The 25,891-nt window shown below is 53.6% G+C and overlaps 5 protein-coding genes across 15 annotated transcripts in view; 2 read left to right on the forward strand and 3 right to left on the reverse strand.

Moving 5' to 3' along the window:
• The window catches only part of POU2F2 (POU class 2 homeobox 2), a 77,864-nt gene extending 73,322 nt beyond the window's left edge, over positions 1–4,542 (forward strand). For 4 of the 7 annotated variants that reach the window (XM_036012833.1, XM_036012834.1, XM_028530376.2 and 1 more), the window contains exon 14: positions 125–304. In XM_036012833.1, coding sequence (XP_035868726.1) covers positions 125–164 — 40 coding nt within the window. In that variant the 3' untranslated portion in view covers positions 165–304. Of the gene's footprint in view, positions 1–124 lie in introns of all 7 variants that reach the window. The other 3 variants (XM_036012831.1, XM_036012830.1, XM_036012832.1) reach the window with 1 other exon arrangement.
• LOC118497666 (carcinoembryonic antigen-related cell adhesion molecule 21-like) overlaps positions 1–25,891 on the reverse strand; it is an 834,765-nt gene that overhangs the window by 512,813 nt on the left and 296,061 nt on the right. The gene's annotated exons all lie outside the window — the stretch shown is intronic.
• Positions 1–25,891, reverse strand: part of LOC118497667 (carcinoembryonic antigen-related cell adhesion molecule 1-like) — a 746,496-nt gene that overhangs the window by 507,618 nt on the left and 212,987 nt on the right. The window lies entirely within an intron of this gene.
• ZNF574 (zinc finger protein 574) lies at positions 8,705–14,126 on the reverse strand. 3 transcript variants are annotated; one of them, XM_036012824.1, is made up of 2 exons: positions 13,976–14,126; positions 8,705–11,669 (listed from the first exon to the last, which is right to left on the reverse strand). In XM_036012824.1, the coding sequence occupies exon 2, from the start codon at positions 11,647–11,649 to the stop codon at positions 8,962–8,964; it is 2,688 nt and encodes an 895-aa protein (XP_035868717.1). In that variant the 5' UTR covers positions 11,650–11,669; positions 13,976–14,126; the 3' UTR covers positions 8,705–8,961. The 3 variants fall into 3 exon arrangements, with proteins under 3 accessions (XP_035868717.1, XP_035868716.1, XP_028386160.1); XM_036012823.1 differs by having other exon boundaries at positions 13,972–14,126; XM_028530359.2 differs by having other exon boundaries at positions 13,857–14,126.
• Positions 18,581–25,891, forward strand: part of GRIK5 (glutamate ionotropic receptor kainate type subunit 5) — a 51,180-nt gene continuing 43,869 nt past the window's right edge. For all 3 annotated transcript variants that reach the window (XM_036012820.1, XM_028530358.2, XM_036012822.1), the window contains exons 1-5: positions 18,581–18,834; positions 22,303–22,431; positions 22,722–22,886; positions 25,147–25,244; positions 25,338–25,503. In XM_036012820.1, coding sequence (XP_035868713.1) covers positions 22,353–22,431; positions 22,722–22,886; positions 25,147–25,244; positions 25,338–25,503 — 508 coding nt within the window. In that variant the 5' untranslated portion in view covers positions 18,581–18,834; positions 22,303–22,352. The remainder of the gene's footprint in view (positions 18,835–22,302; positions 22,432–22,721; positions 22,887–25,146; positions 25,245–25,337; positions 25,504–25,891) is intronic.

The following is a 25,891-nucleotide window of genomic DNA, read 5'->3' on the forward strand; positions in this document are numbered from 1 at the left end:
ATCTCACCTTCGGGGAAAGTGTGAGGGCTGCTCATGGGGGTCAGTGGGGCTGATGGAAAGACAGGGCGCTGCAGGCAGGATGCTGAAAGGCGCCGCCAGCCCAGCCTCTCTCTCTCCCTGCCAGCCCTGGCCTCTGGTGGAACCCTGCCCCTTACCAGCCTTGACGGCAGCGGGAACCTGGTGCTGGGGGCAGCCGGCGCCGCCCCAGGGAGCCCCGGCCTGGTGACCTCGCCTCTCTTCTTGAACCACGCTGGGCTGCCCCTGCTCAGCGCCCCGCCTGGCGTGGGCCTGGTCTCGGCAGCTGCTGCAGCTGTGGCGGCCTCCATCTCCAGCAAGTCTCCTGGCCTGTCCTCATCCTCCTCGTCCTCATCCTCATCCTCCTCCTCCACTTGCAGTGAGGCCGCAGCACAGACCCCTGGAGGTCCAGGGGGCCCGGAGTCAGGGTCCAAGCCTGAGTGAAGGCCCGCCATGCCTCCCCTCCTACACCTCTGACTTCCACCTTGGTCCCTCGCCCAGGAGAGGGTGAGGAGGCCAGTGGTGGGGGCACAGAGGGTCCTCAGAGCAGAAGTGACAAGGGAGGAAAGACCAAAAAAATCAAACAACCAAAAAAAGAAAGAAAGAAAGAAACCAACAACAAAGAAAACCAAAAATAATCACAACAGAAACCAGCTGCCCCAAAGGAACCAGAGGTGAAAAACAAACAAAAACCAAAAACAGACCAAAAATTCCCCCACAAAACCAAACAAACCAAAAACCAGTTGCAAGCCAGACCTCAGTGTGCTCACCCTCACCGCTATGACACCAAATAAGAACCCCCAGCCAGGGGCCGAGAAGCCTTGTGAGGCGGACCTCACCCGGAGACCCTGGCTGTGGGGTCCACCCACAACCTTGCCTCCCCAGCGGGGGCCAAAGAAGGAAAAAGAGACCGTGCCAGCCTCCTAGCCTCAGACCCCAGCCCTGGGCCAGAGAAGACAGGGCACGGCCTGGGGCGGAAGGGTGGGCTCAGAACCACCCGCCAAATGTTCCTTTCCAAGAAGGTGAAAGAGAAAGCCCGAACAACCTTACACCAAATATTCAGTAGCTTCATCCAAAGGATGTACAGAATTTTTAGCGTTTCGCTCAACAGAATGTGTCCCTACCATGTGTCCCTCTCGCCCCCCAACCCCCAGCTCTCCTCACCCAGGCAGGGGGTCTCGCTTTAACCTCCTCCCTACCCCAGCCAGGGGAGTGCAGGGGGAGGCCTGGGATGACTTTTCATCCCTGTATCTCCCCGCTTTTCCTTGGAAGGTTGGGCTAGGCCATTTTGCCAAGTTCTAGCTCTCACTCATCCCCCCCACCCTCACCAGGTCAGCCTCCTCTGCTCTGGGATCTTCCCCCTCCCCAGCCCATGGGAAGGTGGAAGTTCCAGGCAAAAGGGGAGGAGGTGAGGGCATTCAAGTTGTCTTTTTTTCCATCCTTGTCTGTCAGTTTCCCTGAAAAAAAAAATCATATTCCAGTGCCTATCCGTGGAATCCTTCACGTTCTTTGACATTGACCAGAAACCAAAAAGAGAACTCATTCACTCCCCGCCCCCACTCCATGCCCCTCTGACACTGGCAGATGCCTCTTCCTCTCCCCCCACACACATGCAGACACGCACGCACCCCAGTGGTGGGGTTCCTCGAGATGGCATCCCCATCAGGGTCCATGTGGCGGGGACAGTGCCGTGACCTGTGGTGCCCATCCAAGAGGGCACTGTAGTGGCAGTGCTCCCATGAGACTTCCCTCGGGTCTTGCCTGGATCCTGTGTTTGCTCAGCCCTAGACACATCTCGACAACGACAGACAGAGGGGAGACACCGCTGGGAGCCACTTTGCCCTCCTGCTATTGTGGAGGCCGACAAAGTTTTGAACCAAAAACAAAAACAGAAAACCAAACAAACAATAAATTAAAACTAGAAAAAAAGAATTTATATATATATATATATTTAAGGGAAAGAAGATGAGGACTCTTAAAGTATAAGAAGGAGCCGCGAGGCGGAGCCAAGCCCTGCCCCAATGGTCCAGGCCCTTGGTCCCTAAGGCGCGGATAGAAGGACGGATGCTTCTTTCTCTTCACAAATACCTCATGGACGTCGTCTTCGGGAAAGCCGGAGGGGGGCGGCTGGGGCAGGGCCTGTCCCTCAGCCAGGGCAGATGGAAGTGGGTGGGCAGGGCTGAGAGAGGGTGTCAGGGACTGGGGTAAAGAGCCCCATATTCCCTGCCCCACCCCAATCAACCGAAAAAGCTTTAAAAAAGGAAAAAAGGAATAAGAAGACAAAAAGAATGGACGAAGGAAAACTAACAAACTTTCGGGTGGTTTGATTCCTCCTTTGATTTCTTTTCCTATTCTCTTCCGTCTGTCCTCTCTCCTCTGTGTCCTTTCTCTCTGCTCGCCTCTGTCTGTCTCCCTCTTCCTTCCTTCTTCTCTTACTTCTCTCAATCTTCTTCTTTCTGTGTCTCTCCTCAAACCAAAGTGTTGCTGTGAAGGACACGAGCCATGGAAATCAGAGTGGCCCCGCCCCTCACTGGGCAGAGTGTAGCAGAGGGAGGGGAGCGCCCTGGGAGACAGTGCTGCTGGACACTCCGAGGAGAGGCAGATAGAGCCTCGGGTGCCACCCTAAGGCCCCAAGGCCTCAGTGTTCTTTTTCTCTCGTCTCCCTTCTCCCACCCGGGAAATGAAACTGTTGGGCTGGGCCACGGAGGCAGCAGAGACTTGGCTGTTGCGGGGGTCTGGGGTGCCTTGTCTGGGCAGCAATGGGGTGGCCACCCCTATGACCCTGGCACCCATGACGGGGCCTGGCCTGCCATTGGCCCGTCCTCACCGGAATGTAAGCATCTCCGACTCCCTGCCCTCACCCTACCTCTGAATTTGTCCATTATTATTTCCTGAAGAGAAGAGACTGTTGAGAGGGCCTGGGCCCCAGACCAAGGGTGGAGAGGGGGGCCAAGGGCTCCTGAACAGACAGTAAGGACATTTGAGCAAAGTTGAAGGAATTACAACCAAAAACCCCTCCGAGAAGACAGGCAGCATGGAAGGCATGGTGGAGATGACTCAAACAAAAACTATGATTCTAGACCAAAAAAAAAAAATGCAAACAAACAAAAAAAAAAAACACAAAAAAAAAAGAAAAGAAAAAAAAAAAAGAAAAAATGGAAAAAAAAGGAAAAAAAAACCAGGACTCACCACCACCCACTTCATCCTGCTTCCTCCCCATCAAGTCCTGCCACCTGGGACCTCTCCCCAACCCCAGTGTGGGGGGAGTAGTGGGGCAGACAGCAGAGGAGGAAGTAGGGACAGGGATGGGCTGATGCCCTGACACTGGTGGAGGGACCCCCACGCAGACGGGGGTGGTGGGGACCCTCCCCGTACAACCCCCATAACTGGGAAAATAAAAACAAGAATAAAAGAAAATTCCTGGGTGGGGGAAAAATAACCAAATCCCAAGCTTTAACTACAGCTGTGAAACCAAATATTGGGAAGGGGGTGGGAGGGAGGGGCAAGTGTGCCCCAGGTCTCCCCCCTGGGCCCCCTCCCCTGAGGACTCGAGATAAGGCACCAAATACCTCATAGAACTTTAATGTTAAAAAAAGGAAACCAAATATCGTTGGCTGGGGGCCAGCCAGGGCAAGGGGCTGGGGGGCAGGAGGGAACCAGGGTTGGGAAGGTGATGGGGGAATTCATGCCTCCCACCCCCCTCTTGCCCCTTCCACTCCAGTCCCCCATCTCGACTCCGGGAAACAAAACTATCTCATCGTTTTTATTTTGTGGTCTGTACAGAGCCTGTGTCCGTGTGTCTGTGTGTGAACGAGAGAGTTGGGGGGTTGAGGGATATTATGTGGGGGCTGGGGGGAGACTCCAGGCCAGGCTCTGGGCTAAGTGAGATGAGTGAGGTGAGGGGCCAGGGGCCTGGGCTAGAAAGAGAGGAAGATGAATGGATTGGAGAAAAGGGGTGGTGAGTTTCTTTTCTCCAACCATGACCTCTTGCTTGAGGGAGGGACAGAGATTGGGTCTATCCTAACGGTGGGCCTTTTAATTGTGCCAAAAAAAAAAAAAAGCCAGTAACTAAAACACCTGTCTCTGTTCTCTTCTAGGAGGGAGGTGCTGGGTTGTAAGTAGGGGTGGGTGAAGATGGGGAACCCAGGCCCCTGTATGAGTCAGGGCTAAGATCAGGAGGAAGGAGAAGGATATGAGTTTACCACACTTCTCCCTGGGAAAGGCCAAGAGCAAGGGTCTCCGAGCCCCACACCCAAGCCAAGTATGGGGGTGACCTCCTGACCTGACTAGATTTCCTCACCCACCCAGATTCCAGGCTGCCTCCCTCCCTTTTAGCCCAGGGTAGGGGGAACTGAGTGAGAGAGTGAGACAGACTGAGAAAGACTGAGACACGCGGGCCCCCACTGGTCTCTGAGTGGGAAAGGCAAGTGCGAGAGATAAAGGCCTCCAAGACAAAAAAGAAACAAACCAAAGATTTAACCATTTAAAAAAAAACCCACAGACAACTCCGCTACCTTTTTATACGTTGGAAAAAAAAGTGAAAAAAATTTAAAAATAAAAATTTTAAAAAAATACACAAAACAAGCCGCAGTTCCTTCGTGCGGTTTGAACTTTGACCTCAGCAGTCTCCAAAGCAAGATGACGATGACAAAGGCGAAACAAAATAAAAAGGAAAAAATAATGTATATTTTTAAGTATTTGTCCTTGAGATGTTAGCTCCTTGTTAAACACAAAAAGGAGAGAAAAATCCAGACAGAAGTGTTGCTGGGACGGAGACAACTATTTACTATGTCTGTGACCCCCTCCCCTCTGCCTCCCCCTTCCTCTTCCCTCCCCTTTCCTCATCCCTGCTGCCTCTCCCCCAGCCTGTACTCCATGCCCAGGGGCTCAGTATTTATTTATTTATATAATTGCAGGGTGACTGGGGGCCTCTCTCAACAACTTGTAGAGAAGGCCTTTGGATCATGTGGGGAAGGGGGAAGGAGTCTTTGGGGAAAAGCAGGGGCCTGATCTTCGATCAACTTCTCTCTGCTGGATCCTTACCGGCTTATCCCACTGCTGCCACCATCACCTCCCAAATCCAAGGCTGCACTAGGGCTAGGTACCCCCCCCCCCCCCACCATGTAAAGATCTGATTGGCTCAGCCCTTGCTGGGTAGGTGTTTCTCACCTACTCATTTGATTGACCAGGTTGGAATGGGGATGGGAGGTGGCAAGTAGTGGGCATGGGAGACCAAGAAGTGGCATCTGGAAATTGATTAGGCCCTGGAGACCTGCCTTTCCTCCATTCTCACGAAGTTAGCCCCCCTTTTCAGTTCTGTCTGACCCCTGTGTTGGTAGCCCCTCCCTTCCCATCCTGTGCCCCCTTCCTGTCTCTTCTCGTGGTAGCGGGTTAGCGTTTCAGTGTTCTTAACTCCAATCTGCTTGTTCATTGTACAATGTGCTTCTTTTAAGGCCCCATTTTTGTAACTTGAGTGTGTCATTCATCTGAACAACATCAAAAAATAAAAAATTAAAAACTGTACAGAGAGAAATGATGCCTGCTCTCCCTTGGTCTCCTCTCTGTTCTTGGAAGGGTGGTGGGGAAAAGTCAGGGTATGGGGGGTGGCTATGTATGTGCTGGGGTGGGGAGGGCTTTACTTCTGTTCAGTAAACATTCACTCAGAAGTAAGGCCTGAGCAGATTTTTAGCCAATCAGGAAACCAAACCTCAGAACTTAGAATGAATTCAAATTCCCAAATTCAAATCTGAATTCTGCCATTTTATAGATGGGACCTTTGATATGTGAGCTTCAGTGTCCTCATTTGTAATAGCGACAATACCTACCCCGGAGTTATAAAAACTAAATGATATAAATGCTTAGGACAGATCTCTAGCACAATGAGACCCCCCCCCCCCACACACACACACGTGCGTGCATGCACACACACGCACGCCAGGAAACCAGTTATTTCCCCACTTCCATCCCCAGAGGACTAACAAAACCCTTTAAAAACTGAGGACTTTGAAGTCATCTGGTGAAACAAGGTACATGTCCTTCTTTTTTGGACCGACACTCACTCAGATTTTTGTGCCCATACTAAGTCATTTGAAAGGAACAGCTTCACAGGATAGGCCATGACTGATCACCAAGACCTCACCACTGAAAAGCAGAAATGTTATCACAAACTGGGTTTTCTCACTGCCATCAGGTCTCTTTTGTTCCTGTCCCACCCTCTGATGTGTGGCACTCAGGTGTTGGGATTCTGCAAATTCAATAGTGAGGGACGGGGGAAGAGCAGAAGTGAAGAGTGGGTGAGTTTTGATCATTTAAAAAGATAAAAAGTATTAGCACTGCATCATTTTGGTAAGACTCAAAGACAAGTCAGTAGGGATGGGGGGATGTGGTGTTGGAATGGATGTTCAGAATACCCTGAGGAAAGTCACTGGGTCCAGCTCCTGCTCTCAGAATTTAGTCAGAAACCATAGACCCAAAAGCTCTTTGTCACTCAGGCCATCCTGTGACAAGCACAGATGCCATACCTGAGAGCACTGGAGCTGAACTAGGCATCCACCTATAGCCCTGTAATGTGCCCAACCACTGCACATGCCCTCTCCTGGACAGTCATACTTGGAAGCAGAAGGCCACTGTTCTGTCCCCTCAACAGTTCTGGTCATGCCATTTTCATATCCAACTATAAATTGGCAGTGCAAGGGCTCTTAGAGGGGTCTGCCAAGTGACACACACCAGAACTAGTGTTCCAGGGTCTCACCCACTCATGCTTGCTGGATCCAAATCTCCAGGAGGATTGCCTAACACATGTTCAAGTTTGAGAACCTTTGCCTGTGGAACTCAAACCCCAGCCTCCAACAAGGGTTTGATTAGTGCCATCTCTTTTGAAAGGCTAAACTGAGGACTGTGGAAATTTCAGCAAGGTGATGGCAAATGAGTCTTGTCCATAAACTTGTTTACATACAATTTTCCTCAGGGTGGGAGCTCAAAATTTCCTCTGGAGGCTCAAAAAAAAGAACCACAGTAGAGGAAGGGCGATGACCTCACTGTCATCAGGCCTTTCTTCTCTGTTGAGAGGACCTTTATCTTAGGGTCAACCAGCACCTGAGGTTTTGCTCTCCATTCCCGTCTTTTTTTGATTTCAGCCTGACTTTTGGGTGGTTTTACAAGTATAAATCCTCCAACTGTCCTAAGTACTGATTTGATACAACTGTCAGAATGTTATAGGTCTTTGTGAGAGGAGGCAGTTTGAGAACAAAACTTCACCTGGAGACTAAGGGGGGAGGGGTGGTCTAGCACACTGGGCTGATTTGGCTCAAATCCTTTCTGCAGGGTATGAGATTACTGAAAGATGGTGCCTAGGACCAACTCACTCTGGTCGAAAACTGCTTAATAGGTAACTGCTCTTCATTAGGAGCCATCAGGATGCCAAATGAGTGCTTTTTCTTTTTAAAAGTAACTAAAATAAGCATAAAACAGCAAAATCTCTACTGGTGGTGTTAGGAGACCTGGTTGCTAGCCTGGTCCCATCACTTGTGTGTCTGTGGTAAATCTCTTCCCTCTCACCCAAATCACAAGATAACCCCATCTGTCTTAGAGCTCTGGTGCCCTAGGGCCCCTAGAGGAACACATAGGCCCAATGAGCAGCAGAGGCTGAATGGAGAGCCCTTGAGCCTCCTCTTCCCCTGGTTTCAATATAGCTTCCCTTTTACCTCTCACTTACTAGTGTTCCAAACTAGAAAACTAACAAAAAGACTGGAGTAATCACCGGGGGGAGCTTGTTTTCCTTGGGGTGTGCCTCTCACAAACAAGATTAAAAGCAACTAAACATTCCTGCCAGTCACACAGGCTATCTCCTTTCCCCACCATCTTCCAAGTATGTAGAAAGCAGCAGAGTGGAGGGCAGCAGAGTGTAGAAGAAAGCATATGGGCAATTAAACCAAATGAAATCAGGCTTAAATTCAAGCTCTGCCCTCTCTGGGTTACATGACTTTGAGCAAGTCACTTCACAGTTTTTGACTTCAGATTTTTTCCCTGCAAAATGTTTTCTTCACAGGATCAGTCTGAAAACTATTCCAAAAAATACAGGAAAGTACTTGAGACAAACTAGACATTCAAACATCAGTCAGCTACACCAACCACCCTTCTCCCAACACACATCTGTTAGCTGAGCCAGAAACTAACTCCAGGTTGGTATCAAGGCATCTCCCCCCGAGGTAACCCTTAGAATCTTTAACTCCACAGCTGGGTCTGGTCCCAAGAGCCACCCTCCTCTATTGCTGTTCGGAGATCATGCCTTTTCCAGACCTGCAATGTGCCCAGAGGGATCCATAGTGAGAAAGTAGATGGCCCTGGGGGGAAAGACTCTTTTATCACACCAGGAAGTGCGGGAAAGCGGTAGCGAGAACCTGATCTGCCCCAATGTTCCCACCACCAGCAGAAATGGCTCCAGACTTTTCTACGAAACTGTGGGGACCTCTAGTGGCAAGAGAGTCATGCTAATTCCATGTAGAACCAGAATGAAGTCCCTGCTCCCCAGGAGTTTTATTAACCTTGGAATTCAGGTTCTCTTCAATTCAGCAAATATTTACTGAACTCCTACTACTTGCCAGACCCTGTGCAACACTCAGGATGCAGCCAGGAAATGTCCCTGGGCTCCCAAATTCCACCCCACACAGCCAGGCTAGCCAAAAGCACATTAATGTCCAAATCAGTCTTTATTAACTATTTCACCTTGGGGCCACCAGTGCTAACACATGGAAGGGAGAGGGGTGCCTTTATGCATATCAAGGACCCCAGAAAACCCCTCAGAAGAGAATAAATCCAGTTATAGAACTTATACAGTGGCTAGAAGGAGTGGAGAAAGAGGCACTATATGTACAGAAGTTTAAGGGATGTTGGAGGAGGTTCTTCAGCAACAGGGCATGGTGCCGCTAAACAGGGGAATGGGCAGGGTCAGCCACTGATCTGGACCCCCTCCGCCTCAGCCAGAGGGTAGATCTCAATGGCCTCAACCAGGGGCAGCGCCTCCACTGCAGTCTCCATCACTGCCAGGCCAACAGCAGCCTCTGCTTCTGCTAACTGCTGTCGCACAGCTGCCTGATGCTGCTGCTGGTGGGTCTTGCGGTGTTTCCAGAGATTGGAGAAGGAGCGGTAGCTCTTCCCACAGTCGGGGCAGGAGTAAGGCCGTTCACCTGTGTGAATGCGGCGATGTTCTGCCAGGCGCATGGAGATGGCAAAGGCCTTGCCACACACTTCACAGGCAAAAGGCCGCTCACCTGTGTGCAGGCGCCGATGGTCTTTCAGGTGGGTACTCTGACGGAAGGCCTTGCCACAGTCTGGACAGGGGTATGGCCTCTCGCCTGTGTGGATGCGTCGGTGCACCTGCAGTGATGTCTCTGTGCTAAACAACTTCTTGCATTCACTGCACTCCAGGCCCCGGCGTCGGGTAGGGGCTGCAGGGGTTGCAGCAGCAGAGCCTGCAAGGGTTGTTGCGGGAGCAACTGGTGTACGAGTGGCCCGTGGGGCCCGGGGGGCTGGGGGCTCCTTTGCCAGGACCTCTCCAGGCCCAGCAGCCGCATGGGCTGCCTCATGTGCCTGCAGCCGAGCAGCTGAACCTACTTTTTTGCCACAGGTGCCACATTCAAAGCGACGTGGGCCCTGGGCAGCAGCAGCTGCACAGCGGTGCTCACGGAGCCGAAGTGAGGAAGGGAAGGCAGCCCCACAGGATGTGCAGCGGTGGGGCTGGCGTCCAGCATGAGCCACTAGCTGGTGCACCTCCAGAAGCCGGCGCAGCAAGAAGGAGCGGGGGCACTCACGACACTTGTAGGGGTACTCGCCAGTGTGGTGGTAGCGGTGCATGAGCAGGCGGTAGGGGCGATGAAAACGCACTCCACACTCCTGGCAGCGGTAGGGAAAGTGCTGGGCATGCACCAGGCGGTGTTGCCTCAGTGTGGAGCTTTGGGTGAAAGCCTTTCCACAGTCCCCACACCGGTAGGGCCGCTCTCCTGTGTGCGTCAACCGGTGGCGGGCCAGGTTGGCAGGCGAGTTGAAGGGCTTGGAGCAGTCTGGGCAGGGGAAAGGCCGTTCACCTGTGTGTGTGCGCAGGTGGTTTCGCACATGAGACTTCTTCTTAAACATCTTGCCACAAATGCCACACTTATGGCGCCGTTCTAGACGGTGCACAAAACGCTGGTGCCGGGTGAGCTGTAATGCCTTGCCAAATTCACGGCTGCATAGGAGGCAGCGGTAGGTGCCTGGGGCAGCAGGCTCTGCTGGGCTCTCTTCAGACACAGGGGGCTCTGGGGCCTCTGTCTCTCCAGTCTCTGCTGGAGCTGGCTCAGCAACACCAATGACAGGCTCCTCTGGCGGAACTGGGGTTGTAGGTAGAGGGACTCCTCCCACCCCATGGGTACGCCGGTGATAAAGGAACTTGGTGAGGTTGACAAAGTTCTTTCCACATGGACATGAATGCAGAGGATTTGGGGTGTGCGCTCGCCGGTGGGCCAGGAGGAGGGCCTCTGTGCCAAAGGCTAGGCCACAGTCCACACATAGAAAGTGAGACTCGCTGCTGTGGTCTCCAAGGTGCTGGTCCAAACTGGAAGGGCTGGGGAAGACACGGCTGCACAGAGGGCACTTAAAGACACCCTCCCGGTGACTCCGCAGGTGCTGCTGTAGCTGATGAGGTGAGAGAAAGAGTTGATCACAGGCTGAGCAAAAGAGCTCCTGGGTGGCTGCCCCACCTGGCTCTCCACTGTTGTTCCTCCGGGCCTTGCGCCCCCGGCGATCACGCCCAATGGCTTCACCATTACGCAGCTCATAACTGTGGTCAGATGGCAGGGGATCAGGCTGAGTCACAGGTACCTCTGCTGGTGATGGGGTCAGGGTCTCCTGCTGCAAGGTGGGCTCCTCAGACTCTGGGGCAGGAGCAGGGAAGTGGGTGGCCTGGTGCTCCAGAAAGTCAGCTGGCAGCTGGAAGAGCTGAGAGCACTCAGAGCACTTGTAGAGGAGCAGCTCCACCTCAGTCACTACCTCAGTGGTGGATGCAGCGGCAGAGGGGACAGCTGCCCCTTCCCCACCCTCTTCTGCTTTGCGGTATGAGTGCTCCACGGCCACACGGGCCTGACCCATGGGGGACCCTAAGACAACTGGTGACCCCAGGACAACTGGGGCCAGAGACTTGGTGGGAGTGGCCCGGAGGTGTGTCTGGCGATGGCTCAGCCAGAGCTCCTGGCTGGAGAAGAGAGCCTTGCAATCAACACACTCGTAGTGGATGGTACTGGAGCTCAGGGGGGGAACCTTGGGAGGTGGCTCAGCTGGTACTGCCTCCTGGGGTGCCATCATTTTCAGGTGTAGTTCCTGGTGCTCCAGGAGTTGGCTGGGTGACATCAACAGCTGCCCACACTCCAGGCACTGGTACTGGCTCTCCTGCACTACGGTCTGATAGAGGCCTGTGCCAGAAGCTGCCTCTGTGGCCACTGTGACTCCAGGGTCAGCCACGCCCACCAGCTCAAAGTGCTGTTGGGGTACGTGGGAGTTCTGGTGCAAGAGCACCTCCTCCAGGGATCCATAGAGCTGGTTGCACTCAGAGCAGACAAAGCGATGCTCAATGTACAGGACCGTCTCCTCTGACTCCTCAGTCATGGTGGCAGCAAGGTCCTGGGCTGGGAAACAGGAGATGTGGGGACAAATCACAACTAAGCCACTGCTTCCTCAGTCCTTCCCAGTATTCTTTTCCCTTTATCATCCTCCAACCTAAATCTATACCCACCTCTAACTTCTTGCTTCCATTTTTCTACTCCTACTCCCCTCTCTAACAACGTTTCCTCTCCCAAACACACAAAATCTTCCCAGCAGTCCCTTTCTGGTGATTCTACCCAAATCTCACCTCTGAATCAAATGGAATCAAACTCTACCCAATAGCTCCTTATCACCTATCTAATCCCTCACTCGCCCAGGCCTCACGGCTAACCCAAGGCCCTGCCTATCACACAGGAACCTGTGTCCTCTCCACTCAGACCTCCTTCCACTGACTGCTCTCCCAACCAACTCACTACCCCATTTCCACTCCCAGGGGAGTCCACAAAGGCGCTAACCACCTGCTTCTTCCAACCTTGCTCTTTCTCTGTCTGCCCCCCAACCCAGGCTCCAACCTCTTTTTACACCCAGACCACTCAAACTGCCCAATGTCCACCCCTTTCAGCACCCTCACATTATGCAATGACTCTCCTTTAGACACAACCCCTGCTACCCACACTAACTCTCTCCCTCTGGCGCCCAGGATTTTTACATCAAACTATTCCTTCCTCTAAGTCAGCATTTCTCACATTGGCCTGACCAATCTCCATTCCCAGACTTTCCCACTTAACCATGACAGCCCAATCCTCCTCTTCAAATAAAGGCTCTCTCCCTCAACCCTAATCCCTCATCCAGAATACTCAGACCCATCTTCATAAAACCTAACCTTTTCCTGATACCTAGACCCTTCCTCACCACCCTAACTTGTTTCTCTTAGAGTATCCAGACACCTGTCACATCTATCACCTTTTCTTTGCACTGAGGCCTCACCTACATTTCTAATCCCCCCTGGGATCCCCGGATCCCCTCTTTGTGTTGATTAAAGCACCCTGTCTTCATTTACAACCACCCTAACCCATTTCTGGGATACTCACACCCTCTTCATATCAACCCAAGCCCCTCTTCTTTACAAAAAGACCTACCCTAACCCATTCTGGGACACCACCCAGATCCCCTTCACATTAACCTAACCTTTTCTTCTTTGCAAAAAATCCCCCTTCCACCCTAACCCATTCCAGGAATGCTCAAACCCCCTCTTTGTATCATTTTAATTCCCCTTCTTTGCAAAAAAGATCCCAAACACACACTAACCTAATTCGGGGATATCCAGACTACCCTTCACAATAATTAGAACCCCTTTCACACACAGACTCTCCCACTGCCCAAGTTCTCTTTAGGAATATCCAGACCCTTTCTTCTTATGTAGAATCTCCCCACCCCCATCCTAACCCAGATAGAGCACAGCCAGTTCCCTCTTCCTCACATTTGGACCCTCTCACCAACCAATTATATACTCTGGGAATACCCAGATCCCCAACTTCTTATTAATCTAACAGTTCATTCTCATTCCAGTGATACCCAGACACCCTCCGCTGCCAGCTGCACACGTCTCTCACCACCCCAACTCCCCTCCAAGAAGACCCAATTCCTACTCTTCACCTTGACCTAATTCGCTGTACTTTTCAAAAGGACTACCTCTAACCAACCTATTCTAGGGACACCCAAACACCCTTTTCACATAACCCTTCTTGGAACACAGACCCCTCTCAATCCATTCCAGGGGTACCCAACCCCCCTTCACTTTGGTTTAATCCCTCTTCACATTTATGCAACTCCATTCTTCACACCCAGATCTCTCCCTCAGCTCTAAATCTGCTCTCTGGGGATGTCCATTCCCTGTTATCTTTCACATCAGGATCCTTCTCACGATTTAATTCTCTCCAGGTATAACTCGATCTTCTCTTTACATTAACTTGATTACCTCTTTCCTCACGCCCTAAATCTCCCGGGGCACCCAAGTGACCGCCAACCGTCCACCCACTTAGGTCCTGGACTGTCCCCACGGCCAAACCCGGCGCTCCAAATACCCCTGAAGCCCCTCCTACGGACAGCTGTAACGCCTCCCTTCCCACCCAGGCCTCAGCCCGAGCCCCGACAGTCCCCACTCAGCCCCATTACTCGATTATAGACCCCTTCCCCATCCACCGCCCCGGCCCTGCCCCCGCCCCGCTGTCCGCGCGCCCTGCGGGCGGTTGGTGCCGCTCCACACTCACCACCGGCGCGCGTCCCCCTCTGGCCCTCAGTGCGCAGGCGGGGTGGCGAGAGCAGGCCGCAGGGGAGGGTGAGCGGCTAGACCGGCCTTCGGCGCGCGCGCCCGCCAGCACTCACCCACCTCCACCGTCTCGCACGCCCCGGGCTCAGGCCCGGGCAGCCGCTCCCCTCGCGGCTACCCTAGAGCTGCAACCTCTCTAGCTCCCGCCGTCTCTTCTCGCCTGCTCCACAGCCTCGCTTTCGCCCCTAATCGCCCTCAACGACGCCCCTCCCACCCTCCTCCCCGGCCGCTGCGAGGACGTCCAAACGCGCCCAATCATAGCCTGTCTGGCGCCTGCTATTTGGCCAATCGGCGCTTACGTCTCTGAGCCTTGGACCAATAGTGTGAGCGTCTGGATCTCCTTCAGCGTCCAACCAATCTACTAGCGACGTTTTCTCTTCGGGGAACGTGCGAGTTGATAGTGCCCGCCCCCTAAAGTCCTCAGGAGGATGCGCCTCCTACACCTCGGTGTCAACTCCTCGTGACGGCTCGGGAAGGGGGAGGGCAGCGTGATGACGTCAGACAGCGGCGTGAGGTTGGGGCGCCATCTTGAGGACGCGTACTCGCTAGGGAGTTGAGGGGGAAGTTGGGGTGATTGAGGCACACAATACCCAGAGGGCGAGGGCGGGGGAGTTGAGGCGCAGGGACCCCTGAGGAGCGATGGTTGAGAGGGAAAAGCCAGTCAGCGTGAAGAGGAGAGGAAACTGCAGCATCAGTCACAGGGAGTGAGGAAAAGGGGAACTTAAATTTCCAGATTCACTTGTTAGGAAGCGAGGAATAAAGGCAGCATGAAGAGAAGAAAAACTGAGGGACCCTTGAGGGAGGGGGAAGAAGAAATGGCAGAGGCAAAGCAAGAAGCGAGGGGATCTGAGGGAATGAGGAAAATCTGAAGGAGAAAATGGGAGATGGAGTAGAAGGAAAAGCAAAGATAGGCAGTTTCATTTGAAGAAACAGGGAGTGTGTGTTGGGGGGTAGGTGGAGGTTGGTTAGGTGACCTAAAGCACAACCGGGGTGCGAACCTGAAGGAGGTGACCCTGTGGTGGACTCGACTGGACTCTGCTTCCTTCCGTTTGACCCCGTGCAGCCTTGGGAAGATACAGTCTCTTGTGTCTAAGTGTCTGTCTGCGTCTGCCTGGACTCACGGTCCCCTTCTGGCCTTCAGGGCCCTGGGAGTGCATTGTCCCAGCCAGGGCTGCTGTAAATGTTTCTAGAGCTACTCTTGAAACCCAAGATCAGGAGCTTCGAGCAATTGACTTGGTCTACCTGCCCTCACCTCCATTCCTCAGATGAGTAACTGAGTTTCAGAGAATTGGTCCTTTACCATCCTGAAGCCAGAAAGCTACTGGGGACTTTGAAACACAGAGCAAGACCTAGGTGTGACTTTTCATAATTTTGCCATGTTATTCAATTCGTTTCTATTTGGGGGTCCTGATTTTCGACTAGATTAAACTCCTGATACCAAGCCCCTGTAATTAAAACCAGGTTACTTGGAGCCCTGGCTGGGGGTAGTTCAGTTGGTTAGAGCAGTGTCCGAATAGCCAAGACTGCAGGTTTGATCCCTGGTCAGGGCACATACAAGAATCAATCAATGATTAGTGGGACATAAATAAGTGGAACAACAAATTGATGTTTCTCTGTTTCTCTAAAATTAATAAAAATAGTAAAACAAGATGCTTCTTGTTGTATAGGAATCTTGGCCCTGCTACTTCCTAGCTGTTCCTTTGGGCAAGTTGACCCCTTGTACCTCAGTTTCTTTATCTGAGGATCATGGCCCCTGTACCATATGATAGTTGTGAGACATAGGATAAAAGCTCCGTAAGAGTTGTTTTTATTTTGACCTCAAGTGATAACAGCAAGCATACTCTGAGTGTATTAAATGTTCAATATTGTGTTCAGTGTTTTCCATGTGTTACTCAGTTTAATCCTCTCAACAAGCCTAGAAGAGAGGAACTATTATTCTCACTTACAAAAAAACCTGGAGGTCCAGAGAAGTTAGCAACTTGTCCATAATTAGGAAGAGACAGAGGTAGGGTTCCAACCCAGAAGTTGACTGCAAAATTTACATGCATGATCCCCTAGGTTCTACTAGCGGGCAGGGGGCACCCAGTGGCACGTCGAGTGGATAAATGCAAGGAGAGGAAAGAAGTTGGTGAGAATCAGTGAGCTCTAAAGCCTGTAATCTGAGTTTTCTCTCAGGGTAAAATCACCTAGGGTGGGAGTCAGAGAACCTGGAAGCTAGGCTCAGCCTTTGACAGGTTCTGGGTCCTTGGGCAGGTTCTTAGTCCTGCTGAGGCCTCCTCTCCCCACTTGAAAATGCCAGCCAGCCTGGACCTCCCAAATTATTTGGGTTGGCTGGTCCCTTCTCTTCAGATGACACAGGGGTCAGCTGAGGCCTGGATCAGTTTTCCCTGAGGTGGTGGTATAGTATTAGGACTGATGGGATAGGCTCCGTTTAGGGAGGACAGGCATTCTGTGCTGGAGTCCCTGCACAGGCAAAGGCCTAGAGGCAGGCGTGAGTCTGGGCTTTCAGGCCTAGCTGAAGCTGAGAATGGGTGTTGGGGGGCCATAGATGTTGCCCAGGTTAGGTAAGAGGTGTGCAAAGTTGGCAGTCCTTCAGGATCAGATGTATGTTGGGGATGTCCCACATGCCAGCTACAGAGAGCTTCCCACTGCCAGGCCAGTGTGAGAGTTGCCACATGCCACATGTGTGCTCGAGGCATGCAGTCACGTGTGCTGGAGTGCTGCACGTGAGTATGTCAGTGTCTCTTCCCCGTCACGAGCAGTTGGGGGTGGTGGTGAGTCATGGACTCAGCCTTCAATGCCAACTGTCATGTTCCTTCCCCCCAAACTTCACCCCCCCTACCCAGCCGTGCGCCACCCACCCCCACTCCAAGATCTGTGTTGCTGCTTCTCTCTTCCATCCCCCTGCTGTGCTCAGCTCCCTCCTGAGGGGGACAAAGTCTCCCACTAGGGTTGCCTCTGCCCTCCAGCTCCCTGCCCTTTCCCATGGCCTCTCTTTAGGTGACTATAGAACTTAGGGCCTTTACTCCCACCCACTCATCTCCATGGGTCCAAGGATTTCTCTATGGAGGATTTCCATATCCAACACCCATCCCTTCACCTCTGTGGGGACTGTTTCTATTTCTGGGGGCTTTTCTTGGATCTCCATGGGCTGGCTGCTCCTGCCTCAGTGGGCCTCTTGTATCTATAGCCCTGTCTTTGTGTGTTCCCTGGTGTTTGCAGGTCTCCCCCCATTTCTGTGACCTTCTCTCACTTTCCTTGGTCCTCCCCCCCCATCTCTGTGATGTGCTTTCTTGTTCCCATTTATGTGGGCCTTCCCTTATCACCATGAACCCCTCCCCATCCCTGAGGAGGGCTTTCTGTTCCCATAGGGCTTTCTCCATCTTCACAGGGGCTCTCTGGGTTCACAGATGCCCTGTCTCCAAGGTCCTTTTCTTGTCCCTATGTCTTGCGCTCTTGTCTTCAAGGACCCTTTTTCTTCTTTGGGCTTTTCCCTGTCCTTGTCCTTGTGGGATTTGTGGACCTTGGTCCAACTCTGTGGGTTTTGATGGCTGTCTTTCTGTTTCTTTGCATGTTTCTTCATCCCTGTAAACCCTCTCCCCCAGCAGCATGGCCTTCTCTTCAGGTCTCCCAGCTGCTCATCTTCTCTGCTCCTGTGCCCAAGGGCTGCCTGGGCAGGGCAGCGGCATGCTGTGGTGGAGGGGGTGGCCTGGGGGTGGGCCCTTCATCCAATGCAGGGCCCTCTCCTCATCAGCATTCTTCTCTCGGCCCCCCAGTCCTGACCAATACGACCAATACGGGCTCCCCCTCCTTTGACTCCCCTCCCTCCTCTCTTTCTGCCTGCCTCCCTCCCTTCCTTCAGCCCGCCCTCCTCCCTGCCTCCCTCATCTCTCCGCCCCCCCTGGCTCCAGGACCCAGCGCGGGTGGCAGGCGGGCGGGCAGGCAGGCAGCAGTTTCGGCCTCGGAGGGGAGGAGAGGTGGCAGTGGTGGTGGCGGTGGCGGCAGCCGGCAGCAGTGGCGGCCAGCAGGGAAGCAGGCCCAGCTGGGGACCAGGAGCCAGAGGCTGATCCTTGCAGGGGACCAGGAATCGGTGGCCAGACCCTCCTACTCAAGCCCTGGGCTGGGCACCCCCCGGGACACCCCACCCTCCTTTGCCTTCCTCTTCCACCTGCTTCTTTCCATCCCCTCTCCCTTGTTCTCTCCCTCCTCCCCATCTCTCCACCTTGCCTGCCCCTTTCTTGGCTCTCTGGGTCTCTCAGCACCCCATCTTCCCCAGCCCCTCTACTCCTCGGCCTCTCCCCGTCCCCACCATGCTTTTCCCTCGGGGGCTGAGGGCTTGAGGACTCCAGGCCCTTGCCTTATCCAGGGCAGGGCCAAGGCTGGGGGGAGGGGGGAAGGGGTGGCCCCCTCCCCCCCATCAAACCCTCCCCTCCCCCACCTCTCCTGATGGCTGGCCTCCTTGTCTCCACCCAGTCCTCACCCCCAGTGGCCCCCCCAGGCCGGCCTGGCTAGGGGAGGGGGCGGGGGCCCTTTCCTGGGCCGGCTTCCCCCTCCCCCGGCTTTGCCTGTGCCCCCTCCTTCCCGTTTTCACCTTCCTCTCCTCTTTTCCTCCCTCCTTCCCCTCCATTTGCTCCTTCGCCCTCTCCTCCTCTTCTTTCCTCCATTTTCTCCTTCCCCCTTCCTCCCCTCCCCGGCCCACCCTCTCCTCTTCCACCTGTCCTTCCACCTCTCCTTCCTCTTTGCTTCCTGAGAGCCTCCGTTTTGGGTTAGTTGGGGGCCACCGCTGGAGGCGGGGGAGGGGGCCCTGTGGACTGCCCTCTCCCCCTGCCCCAGCCACACCACCACCCAGTGCCAGAGCACCTCCCCGCTGTCGTTTCTCGGGCCTCGAGGGAGCCCAGCTCTCCATCCCACCAGGATCCGTAAGTGTCTGCAGGGCAGGGGTTGGGCTGGGGCTGGCCTGAGTCCTGGAAGGCTGGACTCACTGCTGCCTGGCAGGGGCCCCCCACGTTTCCCTGCTCCCAGGGCGGCAAATACCCTCCCCCACCAGGCGCCTGCCATCTCCCCAACCTCCATTCCCCTGGGCCCTTTCTCACCCCTTCTGGGTACACAGCTCACCCTCGCCCCTCAGCTTCTGGGGTCCTGTGGGACCTGAAGAGAAGGCCATGGGCTCTTACCTGTGGTCTCACTCCTTCTCCGGACTGCTGGCATGTCTCCGCCCTTGCTCTCTTCAGCCTGGGTTCTCGATGACCGGCTCTGCTCACTCTCACTCTGTTTCTGTCTCCCTCTTCTTTCCGCTGAGTCTCATTCTCACTGTTTGCCATGAACCCATCCCCATTCCATCCCGTCTCTATCTCGTAAAAGTGTCTTTCCATTTTTGAATCTCCATTTCGTGTGTCTCTTGGGCCTCTCTCTGACTCTGTCAACTTCTCTCTTCTTTGCTGTTGCCCTCACAATTGCTTGGCATGTCTGTGTTGATCTCTTTCTGTCTCTGCAAACTCCTCTGTCTCGTTTCTTTTGGAGGCTCTCATGCCTAGTCTAGCCTTCTTGACACTTTTCTCTGTCTACTCTGTGTTCTGCCAGGGCCTCTGCTCACCTGGCCTCCTCCCTCTTTAACCTTGGGCTTGGAGGCCCTCTCCCTTCTCTTACTTTCTGTTTTCCTCCTCAGATTCACTCTGGGTCCATTTCCTCCATCCCTTACTCATTAGCCACTGCCCTGTTGCATTGTCCACTTTGTGACTTTGTCTTTTCTTTTCTTTGGTGATCTTGTCAAACAACCCCCATTCTCTTCCCACTTCTGTCCCCTTTCTCCACCAACACCCCAGATTACCCACAGTGCCGTGCAGCCTGAGTGGATGCACCTGTGTGTGGACTTGCTCCCTGGAATGGGTGCTTTGCCCTGCTCCTGCCCGTGCCTCTCCCGGTCACTCAGTCGTCCTTCTCACCTGTTTTCCTCCCTCTCACTCCCTCTTTCTGCTAGTTTGTGAGTCTGTCTGTGTCCCTTTCTCTCAATCTTGTGTCTTCCTGCTCACCCCTTCTTCTGTAGATCTGCTGTGTGGCTGACATACCTTTTCAGTCTCCTGACAAGCCATCTCTTTTTTTCAGAGTTTTGTGATTTTTTTTCCTCCTCACACTTCTTGTACCTGCTGTCATTATTTTTTTTGCCCTCTCTCTCACCCCATTTGCCTTCTCTAACCCCATTTGCCTCCTCACCTTTGATACCAATATCAATATCTCATCTGCCCACTTGTCTGTCTCCCTCCACTGGCAGGGCCCCCAATTCAGCCCCTTCTGCTCAGTTGGCAGCAGTGTCTCAGCCTAAGTCCTTGAGCCTGTGGGGCTCAGGCCTGCCTGCTTTTCTTGCCCCTTCTCTCTCACACCCTCCCTTTGGTTTCTGTCTCCTTTGGTGTCTTCTAGGTGATGTCTCTGTGTCTTTCTCTCTTATTTAGTCCCAGTTACTTCCTTTAGGTCTGTCTGTCTTTCTGTCTGTGCCTTCCTATGCATCTGTGTCCATCTGCTGCCTTTACCCCTGGTCCTGCATTCTGTCTCTGTCTTTCTGTTCCCACCTGTGTCTGCCACCTGTGGGACCCTGCGCTTTTGGACCCTGTCTCTTCCTTGGTCTTCCATCTTCTAGTCTCTGCTCCTGATTTACCCCAGAAGCCCCTTGGTATCTCAGGATGACCCCCTCACTCCTGCCTCTCTCCCAGCCCCAGACTTCTCTGCTCTCCCCTGTGGTTTTCCTTCTGGGTCCCCCAGTTTTCCTTGCTGCTCCACCTTTGACAAGCCTTCACCTTAGATCCAAATTGCATTTTGCAGCCCTCGGCATGCCCTTTCACCTCCCCCCACCCCGCAGCCTGTCTTCACCAGAAGCCCTCAGAGAGAGACAGACAGACTTGCTCAAGGTCATGTGGAAGTCGGGGGTGGAGCAGGGACTGCTGGGGTCTCCTGCTGCCCTGGACTAGGTTTTCCTGGACAGAAGGGACAATCTGAAGTGTTGCATTGTGTCTCTGCCCTCCCCCAGCAGGTTTCATTCTGCCATCTCACCAGCTCTAGCTGTCCTTCCCTGAGGGTTGGGTGGGGTGCAGGGAGACCCCCTGGCTCACCTCTCAGCACTGTGGACCTCATAGGAACCTTCTCCCATGGAACCCAGTGTCTTCCCCTTGGGGCTTGGCCTTCGTCAGGGGGAGTCAAATATCTGGCCCAACTCATTTCTGCCCAGTGGTCTCTTTGCAGAAGGCTGGGGCACCCATAGGCATCTCTAATTCGCTGGAAGTGGGGAGCAATTATGGGAAGCAAAGATGCACTGTCTTCCCCCAGTCTTCAGCTCTCCAGAGCTAGGGGGATGTGCGGCTTGGCACCTTCTTCAGCAGGCAGTGCACTCCCTGCTTTACTTTTCCCTTCTGGTTCTCTTTGGTGGCATCATGAGTGACTTTGTGTCTCTCTTCATTCTGTCTTCCTATCTGTCCTGTCTCTCTTGTGTCTTTTCTCTTCTGCTTGCCCTTTCTCTACCTCTGTTTCCTACCTTCCTGTCTCTTGCTTCCTTCTGTCTCCTGGTCCTCTCCTTATTCCCCTGTAACTCCTCTTCTGTTTCTCCCCATTTTTAGCCCCAGTTCCCTGTCTTCTTACCAACTTTCTGGGCCCTTATAATTCTGCCTGTTTTCTCCTTTCTCCTTTTCTGAGTCTCCTCATATTTCTCCCCTCTTAGGGGGCTTTCCTCTTTCCATCTCCCTCTTTCCCCCATTTTCTCTCTTTACTCTTTCCAGCCCCTTAGCTGCCTTAGGTCCATCTGTGTGTCTCCATGTATGTCTCTCCCCATCTTTCCCTCTCCAAGTTTCCTAACTCATGGATACTCTACCCTCCAGACCTCGGATGTCCAGGCCTCTCTCACTGTGGGATTGTGGGAACCAGGGACCTCAGGAAGGTGGCAAGTGAGGCCTGGGAGGGGTTGCCTAGCAACCATTGCATCCTCTCCAGCTCATTTCTGTTGCCTAGTAACAGCTGCCTGCCCAGAGACAAGGGCGGGACTGGGCTGGGGGTAGTACTTCTTGGTATCCTGTTAGGGTGGGGATGGTCCCTGGAATTTGCTCTTACCTGAGATCCATATCATGCCTCCCTCCTGTTAGTAGCTGTGACTATTCTCTAGTGGTGGCTCTCCCCCTCAGGTCTGAGTGCTGTGAGCACCTCCCTGGGAGTGCTGCTTGGGCCTCAGCTTCCTGAGCTTCCTTCCTAGCAATGCCCCCAGTACTGTCTTATCAGCTTCTAATGAGGGCAGGGCCCTTCAGTGATCACTCACAATGTCCCAGGGTCTGTGGTCACCACCCTGTCCAGCAGTCCTCCAAAGGGCTCTGAGGCCTCCCCACCAGCAATCTTCCCGTGGTCAATCTCTGCAGGTGGCGAGTGGGGGCCGCGGCAGCTGCGTCCCCATGAGGAGGGGAGGAAGATGCCGGCTGAGCTGCTGCTGCTGCTGATTGTTGCCTTTGCCAGCCCCAGCTGCCAGGTGCTCTCATCACTGCGCATGGGTGAGGCCCTGCAGCCCTGTCCCTGCCTCCTCAGAGACCCTCCCATTACACCCGGGGCTCCTCTTTGGGAACCCAGGCAGGCTATTTCCTGAGGACCCAAGGACCTGGGCCTCCAGTCTCATCTCTCTTCAGGAACAAGGAGCAGCAGCCCCCAGCGACTTCTTCCCTGGTCCCAGGAGTCTAGACTTCCAGCTTTGCAGCCTCAGATCCAGGAGTCTAGACCCCAGTCCCCATCCCCACTCCCACCTCTGGATCTTGGCATCTGGTGTCCAACCCCTGTGTCCCCTCAGCTGCAATCCTGGATGACCAGACGGTGTGTGGCCGTGGCGAGCGTCTGGCCTTGGCCCTGGCCCGGGAGCAGATCAACGGGATCATTGAGGTCCCGGCCAAGGCCCGAGTGGAAGTAGACATCTTTGAGCTGCAGCGGGACAGCCAGTACGAGACCACGGACACCAGTGAGCAGGGCCACAGGGGTGTGGGGTGAGGCTGGGCTGCCTGGTAGCCCTCAGCCCCGTCAGTGTGTCCATCAGCCCCCACCTCTTTAGCTTGCCTTGTCCTCCTCTAGCTCTGTCTGTCCCTTCCTTCATGTCAGCTCTGTCATCCTCCCAGAGATGGTGCTGCTGGGTATGGGGAAGAGAGAGAGCACCAGACTCAGTCCCACCCTGGAGGAGCTGAGGGCCTCATTTGAAAAGTAAGCTTCATATCTGGCCAGGAGCACTTGGCCTCCAGAGCTGAGTAATGAGGGGCCCAGGCAGTAAGGCAGGGGCCTCAGGGGCAGGGTTAGTGAAAGCACTCTGGAGAAAGCTACACTGAAGATGAGCTCAGTAGGGTGAGCAAGATATATAGAAAGAGTGGTGTTGTTCAAAGTAAGCCGCAAAGTAAGGGTGCATGAGTATTTGTTGAATACTGTGGACTGGGTGGATGTTAATAGTGTCCCTTGAACAGACGTGCTGGGGTTGTAGACCTTTGGGAAGGATGCCTTCAAAGGTATTGTAGACAGATTTCTCTCCTGCTGCCCTTACCAGAGTCTTTATTTATGTGTATTTCAAATAACTGAGAGGGAGAATGAGGTGTAACATTTCCTGGACCTTTTGGCGGTGCAACACAGAATGCAAATTGGGCAAAGCCGGGCTAGAAGGTGAGGAGGCAGATGGTGTTCCAGGCATGTGCTTGTAGTCTGGACCTGTGGTGGAAGGGAGGGAGAAGTATTTGAAGCCAAGGAGTAGGGTGTGGAGTTATATCCATCCTGACTGCTTGGACTCAGGACATGTTCACAGGGATCATGGGAGATGTCTGATCTCGAGTGTGACTGGCAGTAGGAGGTGAGGCTGGGCAGATTGGCAGGCCCAGCTCCCAGGGCCTGCAGTGAAGGCTAAACGATGCTGCCGACACCGATGGCAGTGGGAAGTTGTCGGTGGGTTTAGACCAGGACCTCATGAAAGTGAATCTGGAGGCTAGATTCAGGTGGTCCGTGAGGAGACTGGCACCCACCTGAGTTGAGAGCCCTGAAGTAGAGCAGAGGAGAAGGGGCCAAAGAGAAGGGGACAGATGTGAGGAAATTTGAGGACAAAAAAGTGTCATGATTTGGTGTCTAACTGGCTGTTGAGAGAAAGATCGAAGGCAAGGGTCGTTTCTAGGTATTTGATCTTGGTAAATGACAGGGCCTTCACCAATGTGGCATTAGAAGGCATAGAAGGAGCAAGTTTGTAGGAAGACAAGGCATTTAGTTATGATGCTTTTATCTGAATGTGGCAGAAACCCATCTCCGGCTGCCTTCAGGAAGAAAGAGAACTTAGCAGCTCATGTCATGCACCTAAAGGCTTAAGGACTAATTTCAGGTACAGATAGAACTAGGTGTTCAAATGATGCCCCATGATTGTTTCAGGCATGGCTGGATCCAGGTGCTCAAATGATGTTCCAGGAATTTCTCTGTCTTCATCTCTGGGTCCTACTTTCCTCTAAGTTTGCTTCTTTTTCAGGAATGCCCTCCTCAATTGGTAACAATATGGCTCTAGCAGCTCAGAGCTTAGATCTTACCAGTTCAGCAAACCCAGTAGTAATTGTAGCGGACCTTGGGGAAGGCTCTCCAGGGCCTGGTTTGAGCCTGTCTTGGTCTCTGAACAAATCAGTGTGGCCAGGAAGATAAAATTCTGTGACCCTGGGTTGAGTGACAATTAATCCTGGGAACCATGTGGTTCCTCAAGGAAAAGTTAGGGTTCTGCCTTGAGAATGGGCACTGGGCTGACAAAGCAACAGCTTCTACTTTCCAGTCTTGAGGCACACACATGTTTAAGGGGGAAGAAAGGGTGAGAAAAGGAGCAAGTAAATGCAACAGAAGAACGGCTTCAGGGTGGAGTGTTGGATGCACCCTAGATAGTAGCGCGATTAGAAAAGCTGAGGAAGATGAAGGCCAAGGAACCTGGCACTGGATCTGAAGCCAGGAGGAGGCCCCTGGTATCTCTTCTTCATTCCTTCCTTTGTTTTCTCTGGTTCCACCAGTCCCTCTGCTGCTGTTTCTCCCAGTCTCTCCCTGTCTTGTGCCCTCTCCTTATGTCTGTTGGGTGGCAGGACTTGGGCCTCTGGGTCCCCATGGTGGAGGAGTTGTCAGTTCCACTCCTAGGTGGGGCGGGGGTGGGGGTGGCATTCCCTGGGAGGATGAGGACCAAGAGGAGGTAAAGGGTCCTTAACTCTGTGGTCTCTCCCCACCGCTCACAGTGTGTCAGATCCTGCCCAAGGGGGTCGTGTCTGTCCTGGGGCCCTCCTCCAGCCCTGCATCTGCTTCCACCGTGAGCCATATCTGTGGAGAGAAGGAGGTGAGGTGGGCTGGAGTGGGGTGGGGGGTCCCTGGAAGGGGAGGGTTGGGGAGGAGGGAGCAGGGCAGAAGCAAAGGCTCCTTCTCTGTCCAGATCCCCCACATCAAGGTGGGTCCCGAGGAGACGCCTCGCCTTCAGTACCTTCGTTTCGCGTCTGTCAGCCTGTATCCCAGTAACGAGGACGTCAGCCTGGCGGTCTCCCGAATCCTCAAGTCCTTCAACTACCCCTCGGCCAGCCTCATCTGTGCCAAGGCCGAGTGTGAGGGAGGAAACTGGGTGTTTCGTTTTCTGTTTCCCAAACTCCCTTCTCAAGTGGTCCGGTCTCCCACACAGTCGTCGGTGCCTCCTGGTTGGAACGCCTGGGGCCCTGGGCACAGCTCTTAGTCCCCACTGTTCCTTCCCCCTGAGGAACCCAGAGCTCTCATTCCACAGACCCCTCCCCTCACTTCACAAAGTGACCATTTAGCCCGCAGATAGCACTGAGCACCTGCCAGATGCAGGCCACTGCCAAGCCTCTGCATGGTCCTTGACTTCAGGGAGCTCCAGGGCCAGGGAGGACACAGTTGTTGAGCAGCTGTGATGTGGAGTGATATGTGCTGTTAGGAGTTGAGTAGGGCTGTTGGAACACCAAGGTCTGGGAGGTTGGG

The sequence above is a fragment of the Phyllostomus discolor genome, chromosome 12 (genome assembly GCF_004126475.2).
Source record: "Phyllostomus discolor isolate MPI-MPIP mPhyDis1 chromosome 12, mPhyDis1.pri.v3, whole genome shotgun sequence".
Classification (NCBI taxonomy): domain Eukaryota; kingdom Metazoa; phylum Chordata; class Mammalia; order Chiroptera; family Phyllostomidae; genus Phyllostomus; species Phyllostomus discolor.